Source organism: Anguilla anguilla, chromosome 9, assembly GCF_013347855.1.
Source record: "Anguilla anguilla isolate fAngAng1 chromosome 9, fAngAng1.pri, whole genome shotgun sequence".
Lineage (NCBI taxonomy): Eukaryota > Metazoa > Chordata > Actinopteri > Anguilliformes > Anguillidae > Anguilla > Anguilla anguilla.
Window position 1 is genome coordinate 45,970,935 of NC_049209.1, and position 13,757 is coordinate 45,984,691.

Here is a 13,757-nt window from a genome sequence, read left to right on the forward strand (position 1 = left end):
ATAAAAAATCATTAACATTTTAAAACGAGCAGCGGCAAGTGATCCTTTGAATACTATTTTTTGTTGCTTAAATGCAATTTTGAAAAAAAAAAACAGTGTGCAAACTATGAGTAAACGTTAAATAACTTTAACATTTATACATTTTGAGTTAGCTTGCTGTCGGCTAATGAACTCATATTATTTGTCAGGTTTTTCTTACCAGAGGAATCTGTTGGATGTATATGATCAAAGACAGATCAAATGTATTTTATCAGAATCAAATGTACTCTGTCAGAATTGATTTAACACTGTGTTTTAGCACCAAGCATCTGAGTGACTGCTTTTGTCACACGGATTCACAGATCTCTGTGGATTTTCATTTAAATGTTAACTACATTACATTACATTGCAGGCATTTAGCAGACGCTCTTATCCAGAGCGACTTACATTGTATCCAGTCATACAGCTGGATATATACTGGAGCAATGCAGGTTAAGCACCTTGCTCAGGGGTACAACGACAGTGTCCTACCGGGGAATAAAACCTGCGACTTTTAGGTTACAAGACCAACTCCTTAGCCATTATACTACACTGGTTTTGTTTTGAATTTTAAATATGGAAACAAATGTTTCTTTGGAAATATGAATAATATAGCTTGTAGAGTTTTACTGCTGTCTAAAGAGTTAACACATTAATAATCCAAGCATTTGACATCTTGTTTTTAACTATTTATTTGCTGCTTGATCTGTACTGGCCCCTTTCCCTGTCTGTTGTCAGATGTATTTACATTCTCTGGATAGGTCCAACCCCGTGTGTGGTAGAGTCACTTTTCATGCCACTCTGTCTTACCTCCTAATCTGAGTGACTCAGTGGTGTTTCTAAAGAGCCTGCTGACTCTGGTGCGTATCTGCTTCATTCTGAGTCCATACACAATGGGGTTGAACAGAGGGGGAACCACCAGGAACTCTACAGCCATGAAGTTGCGCAAACTGAGAGGAAGGACTTTAGAGTTGTGTCTGCTGTACACGAAGTCAAAGAGTGTTGCGGCAAGAAAATTGGCCAAGGTTACTAGGTGTGGCACGCAGGTCTCCATGAACTTGACCCTCCCCTCACTAGATCGCAGACAAACACTTCCTATATGCCCGTAGGTATACAGTATCAGTAATACATGTACGACATTCACAGACACAATGACTAACGTCCACGCAGTATTGAGGGTGGTCGGGACACATGACAGTTTCATTATGAACCCATTGTCACAGTACAGTTTGTCAATGTGAGACCTGCACAGGGGAAGCCTCAGTGTTAAAATAATACTGACCAGTACCGCAGTCATTGGAAGAAGCCAAGCATATAGCAACAGTCTTCCTACCATCGGGGGGGTCATGATTGTGTGGAATTCTAATGGCCTGCAAATTGCCACATACCTGTCATATGACATCACAGTTAACAGCGGTACCTCAACCAAGAGAGAAGTGTAGATTACAAAAATCTGTGCCACACAGCCGCTGTACGAGATGACATGAACATCCGACAGAATGTCCTGTAGGATTTTCGGGTAGAACCCAGCAGTGCCCCATAGTCCATTAATGCACAAAATGCACAGGAAAATATACATGGGCTCACGCAAGTCCCTCTCCAAGTATATTATCACGATCAGGGTTGCATTTAGTATGACAATCAGTAGGTAAATAAAGAGAGTAAAAAAAAAGTAAATGTATCTGTATGTTCTTGCTTCTTGCAATCCTGAGAGTGTCAATACATCAGATGAGTTTTCCATTTTTCCTCCTGTTGTCACACTTCTTTTTGAAAAATGCTCTGAAAGTAGAAAATATTAATGTAAGACATTAATGCAAAATATGAAACCAAGGACTTTGTATACCACAACATTCCACTGTTCACTGAAGTTCTGTATAATTAACAATGTTTTAAGGCAGCATTTCCAACATCAAAAAAGAACTTATGAGAGGTTAATGTTGAACATTCAAATTTTTAACTTCAAATACTGAATTAACCCATAGGTTCTTGGGGATGATATCTCCAGAATTTGCCACTGACTGCTGGCCAAAGTGCCAAACTGTCAGTATTAAAAAAAATGTGGCAGCAAAAAATTCAAATTTGTAATATCTTCAATTTTTAAATGTATAATTTCTAGCTAATTTCAGCATTTCTTTCAGACATCTGCAACTATGGCTATTAGGGAAATGTGGGTTAATGTATAAAAAGGGCTATAATTCCAACACAGATTACCCAATATGGGTTGTTGGTAAAAACCAACAAATTAAAGCTGACAGTGTGAACTTTATTTTTATTCATTGTTTCAAAACAGCAAAACAACAAAAAATGTGCCTATATTACAGGTCTGTAATGTAGGCTACTAGCTAGCCATGTACAGATGGTCCACTTTCAAAATAACCAGTAAATAATGTTGGTTATTATTAATTGCTTTGGATTAAAACAATTGAGTATTTGAGTCCAGTGTCACCTAGCTACAATCAATATGAAAATATGCTTCCCATATTTGTATAATGAGCTAGTCAAATCAGCTATCTGCTCTGTTGCCTTAACAAGCTACACTTAGAACCACAATATAGCTTCAAAGTTAGTTTGCACTAATATTAAAAAAAAAAAAAAAAAAAAAAATAGTTTGCACTAATTTGGAAATATTCTCATTTTCTCAAGGAAATTGTTTCAGCAAACACTTGGTAAAATTAAAAGAGTTGAATACACATATACTGCAGGTAACTCCAGGTAATACCAATAAAAAAAAAAAACCCTGAAAATACAGTTCCTTACACATATTGTATGGTACAGCAAGAAATACTTGCATGCTTCAAAAAAATAAATAAACTGTATGCACATGAGTAATTTCATACTTAATAAATAATGTTACCTTTTCAAAAGACCCAGCCATTCACAGTCTGTACTTTGGAAGTGAACACCATCACCAACCACAGCGAAGTTTTATTCTTCTCCATGAGGGGAGAATAATCATGGGATTTAAAAAAAAATAACTCTACAGAGACACACTCTGTTATCTGTCTAATGAGCTTCAACTGCTTCAGATTATACTGGTCCTACAGTTTACATTTAAAAAAACATTCCCTACTGGTTTCATGGGCAGTCTTTCTCAGCTCTAAAGTACAGATATTAATGATATGAAACAATGGAGAACCACCACACATTCCTAATCTGGATATTGTCAAATTTTTTCAACATCCATCCATTCATTATCTGTACCCGCCTGTCCCGAGCAGGGTCGCGGAGTGCACTGGAGCCCACGCTAGCACGCACCGGGCGAGAGGCAGGAACACACCCCGGACAGGCCGCCAATCCATCACAGGGCACACACACCATTCACTCACACATTCATACCTATGAGCAATTTAGGGTCTCCAATCGGCCTACCTGCATGTATTTGGAGTGTGGGGGGAAACCGGAGTACCTGCAGGAAACCCACGCGGACACAGGGAGAACATGCAAACTCCACACAGATAGGCCCCAAGCTGAGATTCGAATCCACAACCTTCGTGCTGCGAGGCAACAATGCTACCCACTGCACCACCGTGCCGCCCACATTTTTTTAACAGATAATTCTATAATTTAGATTAGCCATTCTGTTGACTGATGCTTAAATGCAACAGTTGAATGATCATTGTAACACCATCCCCTTATGGAAAGCTTTTGCGTTAAAAATCACATACATGTAAACATATTCAGAGCAAATTTACACCATAGTTTAATTACAGTTGATATTAGTACCAGCTTTAAGAGCCTGAGCAACAGCAGTGGCCAGCCTAAAAATTGAACCTGCAATTTCTGAGGTACATGTTCAGTTCGCTAATTAAAAAAAAAAATTGTCTCACGGGAATTATATAGTTATTTGGGATTATTAGGATAGGTGGCAAAATGTTGGTTTTATGTTTTTATTGAATTAAAATCCCTTTTGCACTCTCCCTTATTCAGAGTATCCTCAACAGTGAGAATCTCAGGGTTGGTCTAATACATTTTAATATTGTGATATCAGCAAGAAGGAACAGAAGGCCCATTTCTAAACATCAAATTGAAAGTTAACCGAACAGACGAACAATTAATTTAAGAATCAAAAGTAGAAGCCACTACATCGCTGACATGTCTTTACACATCTATGCCTATAACATTGCCTTCTGAAAAGCAAATACAAGAAGAGAGAAATAAGACAGTTAAAAAAGGCCAGGGGTGACACAGTGCAGTTCGAACAGACAGGCTGCCAAGTGACACAGCCACTGGGCTGTATCATGATATGCAATGTTTCTGATCCGGGTGGCAGTGTAGTACAATGGTGGAGGAACTGAGCTGATAATAGTGTGTTTGCAGTTTATTTACTTGGCAGGGCTCTGTTGTTAAACTTTGAACAAAGAATTCAACTGGTGTTGGTGTTGTAAATAATCAGCTGTGTAAATTTCATGTCATATGCCAAATAAAATGTGAGAAGGCCTCAGTATCTTCAGGATTTTGTCCTTTGCTATCACTGGCTAATATTGGCCTTGGTGGCAAATTAAGCACACAAATTAAAATCATCAACTATGTATGACACTTTCATTATTTTAGAAACACAAAATTTCTCACAGTCACTCATAAGAGACTCCTGAGTTGCTTGTCCATTTAAGGCTGCTTGAGTGGTATTGTGATGCATGGTTTGTCCTGAGCAGTCATAATGTCTGAACAAATGCCAGTGAGTGATTTCTAAAAATATCATACATTTTTGTATCTTTTAACATTCTGCATCCGTACACATTCCTTGTTTGAAACACAATTCTGTTGTCGGTGTTTGGTTGCTTATTGCATGTTGCGTTTTATAAATTAGGAATTTTTGGAAATATCCACGCGATTTGCTATTTTAATGTGAAATTATAAAGGGCTCTCCCAACATGTGTCATTATACTGCTGAATATGTCCAAGCCATTGTCTGCCTGCTTTGACCTTCTCACACACCTGCATGCAAGTTTATATCGATCTTTTTAAATATTGACCAAAAGATGGCGCCATATAACAACATAGCCTATTGATGTTTTGTGAAGAACAATGGAGTAGTGATTTGAAAAACAAAAAAAGTGTGAGCACACACAGATAAGATAAACTTTAAATAGCAGACCTACCCTTTTACATCACATATTTTACTTACCTTGCTGTCAGCTAATGAACATAATAAAATTTTCAGTGTTAAGTTATTTCTATCAAATGGATCTGTTTGATGTATATGAATCAAAGAGAGATGAAATGTAATTGATCAGAATAAAATGTACTTTAATAGAATTGATTTAACACTGTGTTTTAAAACCAAGCATCTTGGTGTCTGTTTTTGTCACACAGATTCACTGTGAAGTTGCAGTGAAACATGTTACTTAACTAGTGATTTTCTTTACAAATGATTCTTAATATAGTCTGTAGGATTTTACAGCTGTCTAAAGGGTTAAAACAACAACAATCCAAGCATTAGAAATTTTATTTTCTAACCATTTAATTGCTGTTTGATCTGTACTGGCCACTTTCGCTATCTGTTGTCAGATGCATTTACATTCTCTGAATAGGCCCATCTCCATGTGAGTGGCAGATTCACTTTTCATGCCACTCTGTCCTACCTCCTAATCTGAGTGACTCAGTGGTGTTTCTAAAGAGCCTGCTGACTCTGGTGCGTATCTGCTTCATTCTGAGTCCATACACAATAGGGTTGAACAGAGGGGGAACCACCAGGAACTCTACAGCCATGAAGTTGCGCAAACTGAGAGAAAGGACTTTAGAGTTGTGTCTGCTGTACACAAAGTCAAAGAGTGCTGCGGCAAGAAAACTGGCCAAGGTTACTAGGTGTGGCACGCAGGTCTCCATGAACTTGACCCTCCCCTCACTAGATCGCAGACAAACACTTACTATATGCCCGTAGGTATACAGTATCAGTAATACTTGTAAGACATGCACAGAAACAATGACTATTCCCCACACACTATTGAGGGTGGTCGGGACACATGACAGTTTCATTATGAACCCATTGTCACAGTACAGTTTGTCAATGTGAGACCTGCACAGGGGAAGCCTCAGTGTTAAAATAATACTGACCAGTACCTCAGTCATTGGAAGAAGCCAAGCATATAGCAACAGTCTTCCTACCATCAGGGGGGTCATGATTGTGTGGAATTCTAATGGCCTGCAAATTGCCACATACCTGTCATATGACATCACAGTTAACAGCGGTATCTCAACCAAGAGAGAAGTGTAAATTACAAAAATCTGTGCCACACAGCCGCTGTACGAGATGACATGAACATCCGACAGAATGTCCTGTAGGATTTTGGGGTAGAACCCAGCAGTGCCCCATAGTCCATTAATGCACAAATTGCACAGGAAGATGTACATGGGCTCATGCAAGTCCCTCTCCAAGCAGATTATGAAGATCAGGGTTAAGTTAAATATGATAATCATTAGGTAAATAAAGAGAGTCAAGGAAAAGTAAATGTATCTGTATGTTCTTGCTTCTTGCAATCCAGAGAGTGTCAATACATCAGATGAGTTCTCCATTTTTCCTCCTGTTGTCACACTTCTTTTTGAAAAATGCTCTGAAATTAGAAAATATTAATGTAAGACATTAATTCAAAATATGAAACCAAGTACATTGTAAATCACAACATGCACTTGCAAACTATACTTCTATATAATCGCTTTTTTTCAGGCAGCATTTCCAACAGTGAAAACTCTCATTTGTTTTGGCATGTAATTAAAAATAAATTTCAAATACTGAAGTGAAATTTCTGTTCACCTGGAAAATTAACCCATACTGTAGATGCTTGGAGAGGATATTTCCAGAATTCGCCTCTGACATAGGTCAACTGTCCTAAGTGTGTGAGTGTTACTACTGATGATCGTCAAAGTTTTGTATTTTCAAAAGTAGGCAGCAAAAAATAAATAGGCAAAATCTTTTCTTTTTAAATACATACTTTCTAGCAAATTTCAGAATTTCTTTCATATATCTTCATCTTTGACTATTGGGGAAGTGCAATTTAATATAAGAACTACGCATAAAAAGACCTATAACTTCTAGCCAGATCATTCAAGACTGATGTAAACACCCTCAAATGAAAGCACACTGTCTGCATTTTATGGTCATATTCAATTCTTTTAAATCCAATGTGTGGGAGTACAGAGCCAAAACATGAAAAATGAGCCACTGTCCTAATACTTTCACATTTAAATGTTTATGTCCAATAGATTGCATTGAATGATTTTTTAAAAAATATCAAAAAATGGATTTGGACGATGGCATCCAGCTAGCCACATACGGATGGTCCCCTTTTAAAATAAATAGTAAACAATGAATGTCAGCTATTATTAATCGATTTTAGATTAAAGCAATTGAGTATTTGAGGCAAATGTCAACTAGCTACCAACAATACAAAAATCTGCTTCCCATATATTTATAGTGAGCTAGGAAAATCAGCTATCTGCTCTGCTGGCTTATCAAGTTACACTTAGAAACACAATAAAGCATCAAAGGCAATAGCTTGCACTAATTTGGAAATATTCTCATTTTCTCAAGCAAACATTTTTTCTTTTCACAATTAGAAAATTGTTTCAGCAAACGCTTAGTATGATTAGATGAGTTAAATACACAAGTTATTTATTTTCTGCATAAACTCAATTATCAATTGTAAATATCAATTGAAAAAACCCCTGAAAATACACTTCTCTGCACATATTGTAATGTACAGCAATGAATACTTAGCATGGTTCAAAAATAATTAACTGTATACATATGAGTAATTTCATACTTAATACATAATGTTACCTTTTCAAAAGACCCAGCCATTCACAATCTGTTCTCTGGAAGTGAACACCATCGCCAACCACAGCGACGTTTTATTCTTTTCCGTGAGGGGAGAATAATCATGGGATTAAAAACAAGAAAAAGAAAAACACTCTACAGAGCCACACACTGTTAGCTGTCTAATGAGCTTCAACTGCTTCAGAGATTATACTGGTCCTACAGTTTACATTTAAAAAAAACATTCCCTACTGGTTTCATGGGTTGTTTCTCAGCTCTGAAGTATAGATATTAATGATAGGAAACAATGGAGAACCACCGCACATTCCTAATTAGGATTGTCAAATTTTAGACAAATCATTCTATATTTCAGATTAAGCATTCTGGTGACTGATGCTTGAATGGAACAGTTGAATGATCATTGTAACATAGGCCCTTTATGGAAAGCTTCTGCTTTAAAAATCACATACCAGTAAACACATTGAGGGCAAATTTATATCATAGTTTATTTACAGTTGAGATGAAGAACTTTGCTTAAGTTCCTGACCAAAAGCAGTAGCCAGCCTAAGACTTTAACTGGCCACTTATGGAAACTAGCAACTGAGTTACATGTTCAGTTCTCTAATCAATATACAAAATTGTCCCCCGGGCTTTATATAGTTATTTGGGATTATTAGGACAGGTGGCAAAATACTGGTTTTATGTTTTCGTTGAATTAAAATCCCTTGCAGAATCCCTTATTCAGAGTGTCCTCCAAAATTGAATATCTAAGTGTTGGTCTACTAAATTGTATTATTGTCATATCAGCAAGAAGGGACAGAAGGCTCATTTTTAAACAAGTTTAGTTAGCTGAACAAGCCAAAAATTCATTTTAGGGACTAAGAGCCACTACACAGCTGACATATCTTCACCCAGCTATGTCTATAAAATTGCTGCCTCAAAAGCAAATACAAGAACAGACAAATAAGACAGTTAAAAAGGGCCAGGGGAGACAGTCACGTAACGGGTAAGGAGGACTCAAAAGCAGAGTAAAAATGACACAAACTCAAAAAGAGAAAATTAAGACTTTACTTACACGACAAGGAACAAAAAAAAAAAAAAAAAAAAACAGGAAATCAAAAAGGCCACGCAGGGCACTTCCAAAAAACAAAACGGAAAACTCAAAATTCAAAACACACAGCAGAACACGGGCAGGACAGAAACTAGGCAGGAACGAACAGGCAGAAACACACAGGCGGAAACACAGTCAGAAACACACAAGCAGGTCAAAACACGGGCAGGCAGAAACACACATAAAATGCATTCAGAAACACAAGGAGCCAGCACCCGAGTCAGGGAGACAAAGGACTTAAATAGACTCAAAACCAACAAGGCACAGGAGGGCACAATTAACAATCAAACCAATACAGGGTGGGAACAAGGAGACACAAGCAGAAACAATAATTAAATAATTGAAAGCAATAATACAATTAACGAACAGGGGAACGAGCAGGACACAAAACAGAAGTGCCGACATCTGGCGGCCCAACAGGGGAAAACAAAAACAGAAACACAGAACCATGACAGAGACATGGTGCAATCTGAAGAGATGTGCTGCCGTATGACACAGCCAATGGGCTGTATCATGATATGCAATGTTTCTGCTCTGGGTGGCAGTGTAGTACAATGGTAGGGGAACTGAGCTTGTAATAGTGCGTTTGCAGTTTATTTACTTGGCAGGGCTCTGTTGTTAAACTTTGAACAAAGAATTCAGCTGGTGTTGCTTCTGTAAATAATCAACTCTGTAAATTTCATTTCGTATGCCAAATAAAATGTGAGAAGCTCTGTGACAGTGTGTCTGCTACTGTAACTGTTTGACATTTAAGCTAAATCTGCAGTTTTATTTAAACATCTGCTTCAGGTGAAGGCATAAGCAGGAGGTTTATAACATTTTTTCAGTAAAATATTTAGTCATTCCTCCATTCGTCAGTCCTACCATACATGCTGTAAGCCTGCTGCTGCCTAATAACAAAAAACCCAAAAAATATCTTTCACAGAAACAAACTATTTTAATGTCACATGGTCCATTTTGTATATTCTTATTTAGGAATCCCTGTAAATGTTTGTGTCCAAGAAATGTTAGGTCACATCCAACACACTGAGTGACCAAAAGCAGGGATTGAAAAAATCCAGTCTTTGAGGGCCACAGTATCTTCAGGATTTTGTCCTTTGCTATCACTTGCTAATATTGGGCTTGGAGACAAATTAAGCACACAAATTAAAATCATCAACTATGTATGACACTTTCATTATTTTAGAAACACAAAACTTCTCACAGTCACTCATAAGAGACTCCTGAGTTGCTTGTCCATTTAAGGCTGCTTGAGTGGTATAGTGATGCATGGTTTGTCCTGAGCAGTCATAATGTCTGAACAAATGCCAGTGAGTGATTTCTAAAAATATCATACATTTTTGCATGTTTTAACATTTTGCATCCATACACATTCCTTGTTTGAAAAACTTGATTCTGTTGTCATTGGTGTTTGGTTGCATATTACATGTTGCGTTTTATAAATTTGGCATTTTTGGAAATATCCACGCGATTTGCTATTTTAATGTGAAATTATAAAGGGCTCTCCCAACATGTGTCATTATACTGCTGAATATGTCCAAGCCATTGTCTGCCTGCTTTGACCTTCTCACACACCTGAATGCAAGTTTATGTCGGTCATTTTAAATATTGACCAAAAGATGGTGCCATATAACAACAAAATAGCCTATTGATGTTTTGTGAAGAACGATGGAGTAGTGATTTGAAAAACAAAAAACCTGTGAGCACAAACAGATAAGGTACACTTAAAATAGCAGACCTACCCTTTTACATCACATATTTTACTTACCTTGGTGTCAGCTAATGAACATAAAATTTTCAGTGTTAAGTTGTTTCTGACAAATGGATCTGTTTGATGTATATGAATCAAAGAGAGATGAAATGTACTTGATCAGAATAAAATGTACTTTATTAGAATTGATTTAACACTGTGTTTTAAAACCAAGCATCTTGGTGTCTGTTTTTGTCAAACAGATTCACTGTGAAATTGCAGTGAAACATGTTACTTAACTAGTGATTTTCTTTACAAATGATTCTTAATATAGTCTGTAGGATTTTACAGCTGTCTAAAGGGTTAAAACAACAACAATCCAAGCATTAGAAATTTTATTTTCTAACCATTTAATTGCTGTTTGATCTGTACTGGCCACTTTCGCTGTCTGTTGTCAGATGCATTTACATTCTCTGAATAGACCCATCTCCATGTGTGTGGCAGATTCACTTTTCATGCCACTCTGTCCTACCTCCAAATCTGAGTGACTCAGTGGTGTTTCTAAAGAGTTTGCTGACTCTGGTGCGTATCAGCTTCATTCTGAGTCCATACACAATGGGGTTGAACAGAGGGGGAACCACCAGGAACTCTACAGCCATGAAGTTGCGCAAACTGAGAGGAAGGACTTTAGAGTTGTGTCTGCTGTACATGTGGTCAAAGAGTGTTGCGGCAAGAACACTAGACAATGTTACTAGGTGTGGCACGCAGGTCTCCATAAACTTGACCCTCCCCTCACTAGATCGCAGACAAACACTTACTATATGCCCGTAGGTATACAGTGTGAGTAATACATGTAAGACATGCACAGAAACAATGACTATCCCCCACATACTATTGAGGGTGGTCGGGACACATGACAGTTTCATTATGAACCCATTGTCACAGTACAGTTTGTCAATGTGAGACCTGCACAGGGGAAGCCTCTGTATTAAAATAATACTGACCAGTGCCTCAGTCATTGGAAGAAGCCAGGCATATAGCAACAGTCCTCTTACCATTAGGGGGGTCATGATTGTGTGGAATTCTAATGGCCTGCAAATTGCCACATACCTGTCATATGACATCACAGTTAACAGCGGTATCTCACACATGACAAAAGTGTAGATTACAAAAATCTGTGCCACACAGCCGCTGTACGAGATGACATGAACATCCGAGAGAATGTCCAGTAGGATTTTGGGGTAGAACCCAGCAGTGCCCCATAGTCCATTAATGCACAAATTGCACAGGAAGATATACATGGGCTCATGCAAGTCCCTCTCCAAGTATATTATCACGATCAGGGTTACATTTAGTATGATAATCAGTAGGTAAATAAAGAGAGTCAAGGAAAAGTAAATGTATCTGTATGTTCTTGCTTCTTGCAATCCAGAGAGTGTCAATACATCAGATGAGTTCTCCATTTTTCCTCCTGTTGTCACACTTCTTTTTGAAAAATGCTCTGAAATTAGAAAATATTAATGTAAGACATTAATTCAAAATATGAAACCAAGTACATTGTAAATCACAACATGCACTTGCAAACTATATTTCTGTATAATCGCTTTTTTTCAGGCAGCATTTCCAGCAGTGAAAACTAACATTTGTTTTGGCATGTAATTTAAAAAAAATTCAAATACTAAAGTGAAATTTCTGTTCACCTGGAAAATTAACCCATACTGTAGATGCTTGGAGAGGATATTTCCAGAATTCGCCTCTGACATAGGTCAACTGTCCTAAGTGTGTGAGTGTTACTACTGATGATCGTCAAAGTTTTATATTTTCAAAAGTGGGCAGCAAAAAATAAATAGGCAAAATCTTTTCTTTTTAAATACATACTTTCTAGCAAATTTCAGGATTTCTCTCATATATCTGCATCTTTGACTATTGGGGAAATGCAATTTAATGGAAGAACTACGCCTAAAAAGACCTATAACTTCTAGCCAGATCATTCAAGACTGATGTAAAGACCCTCAAATGAAAGCACACTGTCTGCATTTTATGGTCATATTCAATTCTTTTAAATCCAATGTGTGGGAGTACAGAGCCAAAGCATGAAAAATGTGCCACTGTCCTAATACTTTCGCATTTAAATGTTTATGTCCAATAGGTTGCATTGAATGGTTTTTTAAAAAATATCAAAAAATGGATCTGGACAATGGCAGCCAGCTTGCCACATACGGATGGTCCCCTTTTAAAATAAATAGTAAACAATGAATGTCAGCTATTATTAATCGATTTTGGATTAAAGCAATTGAGTATTTGAGGCAAATGTCAACTAGCTACCAACAATACAAAAATCTGCTTCCCATATATTTATAGTGAGCTAGTAAAATCAGCTATCTGCTCTGCTGGCTTATCAAGTTACACTTAGAAACACAATAAAGCATCAAAGGCAATAGCTTGCACTAATTTGGAAATACTCATTTTCTCAAGCAAACATTTTTTCTTTTCACAATTAGAAAATTGTTTCAGCAAATGCTTAGTATGATTAGATGAGTTAAATACACAAGTTATTTATTTTCTGCATAAACTCTAGGTAAATATCAATTGAAAAAACCCCTGAAAATACACTTCTCTGCACATATTGTAATGTACAGCAATGAATAGTTAGCATGGTTCAAAAATAATTAACTGTATACATATGAGTAATTTCATACTTAATACATAATGTTACCTTTTCAAAAGACCCAGCCATTCACAATCTGTTCTCTGGAAGTGAACACCATCGCCAACCACAGCGACGTTTTATTCTTTTCCGTGAGGGGAGAATAATCATGGGATTAAAAAAAAAAAGAAAAACACTCTACAGAGCCACACACTGTTAGCTGCCTAATGAGCTTCAACTGCTTCAGAGATTATACTGGTCCTACAGTTTACATTTAAAAAAAAACATTCCCTACTGGTTTCATGGGCTGTTTCTCAGCTCTGAAGTATAGATATTAATGATAGGAAACAATGGAGAACCACCGCACATTCCTAATTAGGATTGTCAAATTTTAAACAGATCATTCTATATTTCAGATTAGGCATTCTGGTGACTGATGCTTGAATGGAACAGGTGAATGATCATTGTAACATAGTCCTTTTATGGAAAGCTTCTGCTATAAAAATCACATACCAGTAAACACATTGAGGGCAAATTT

At 37.1% G+C, this 13,757-nt stretch overlaps 2 protein-coding genes across 2 annotated transcripts; both read right to left on the minus strand.

Moving 5' to 3' along the window:
* Positions 1 to 5,233: 5,233 nt before the first annotated feature.
* On the minus strand, positions 5,234 to 7,842 carry LOC118236414 (olfactory receptor 6N1-like). The gene is made up of 2 exons (XM_035434772.1): positions 7,796 to 7,842; positions 5,234 to 6,569 (listed from the first exon to the last, which is right to left on the minus strand). Exon 2 carries the CDS (start codon positions 6,529 to 6,531, stop codon positions 5,575 to 5,577), a length of 957 nt encoding a protein of 318 aa, XP_035290663.1. The 5' UTR covers positions 6,532 to 6,569; positions 7,796 to 7,842; the 3' UTR covers positions 5,234 to 5,574.
* A 2,957-nt stretch (positions 7,843 to 10,799) lies between these two features.
* Positions 10,800 to 13,335, minus strand: LOC118236413 (olfactory receptor 151-like). The gene is made up of 2 exons (XM_035434771.1): positions 13,289 to 13,335; positions 10,800 to 12,073 (listed from the first exon to the last, which is right to left on the minus strand). Exon 2 carries the CDS (start codon positions 12,033 to 12,035, stop codon positions 11,079 to 11,081), a length of 957 nt encoding a protein of 318 aa, XP_035290662.1. The 5' UTR covers positions 12,036 to 12,073; positions 13,289 to 13,335; the 3' UTR covers positions 10,800 to 11,078.
* Positions 13,336 to 13,757: the final 422 nt, after the last annotated feature.

Bases quoted from the DNA above. Each gene is read 5' to 3' on its own strand.
- LOC118236414 (XM_035434772.1), bottom strand. From the start codon at position 6,531: ATGGAGAACTCATCTGATGTATTGACACTCTCTGGATTGCAAGAAGCA.
- LOC118236413 (XM_035434771.1), bottom strand. From the start codon at position 12,035: ATGGAGAACTCATCTGATGTATTGACACTCTCTGGATTGCAAGAAGCA.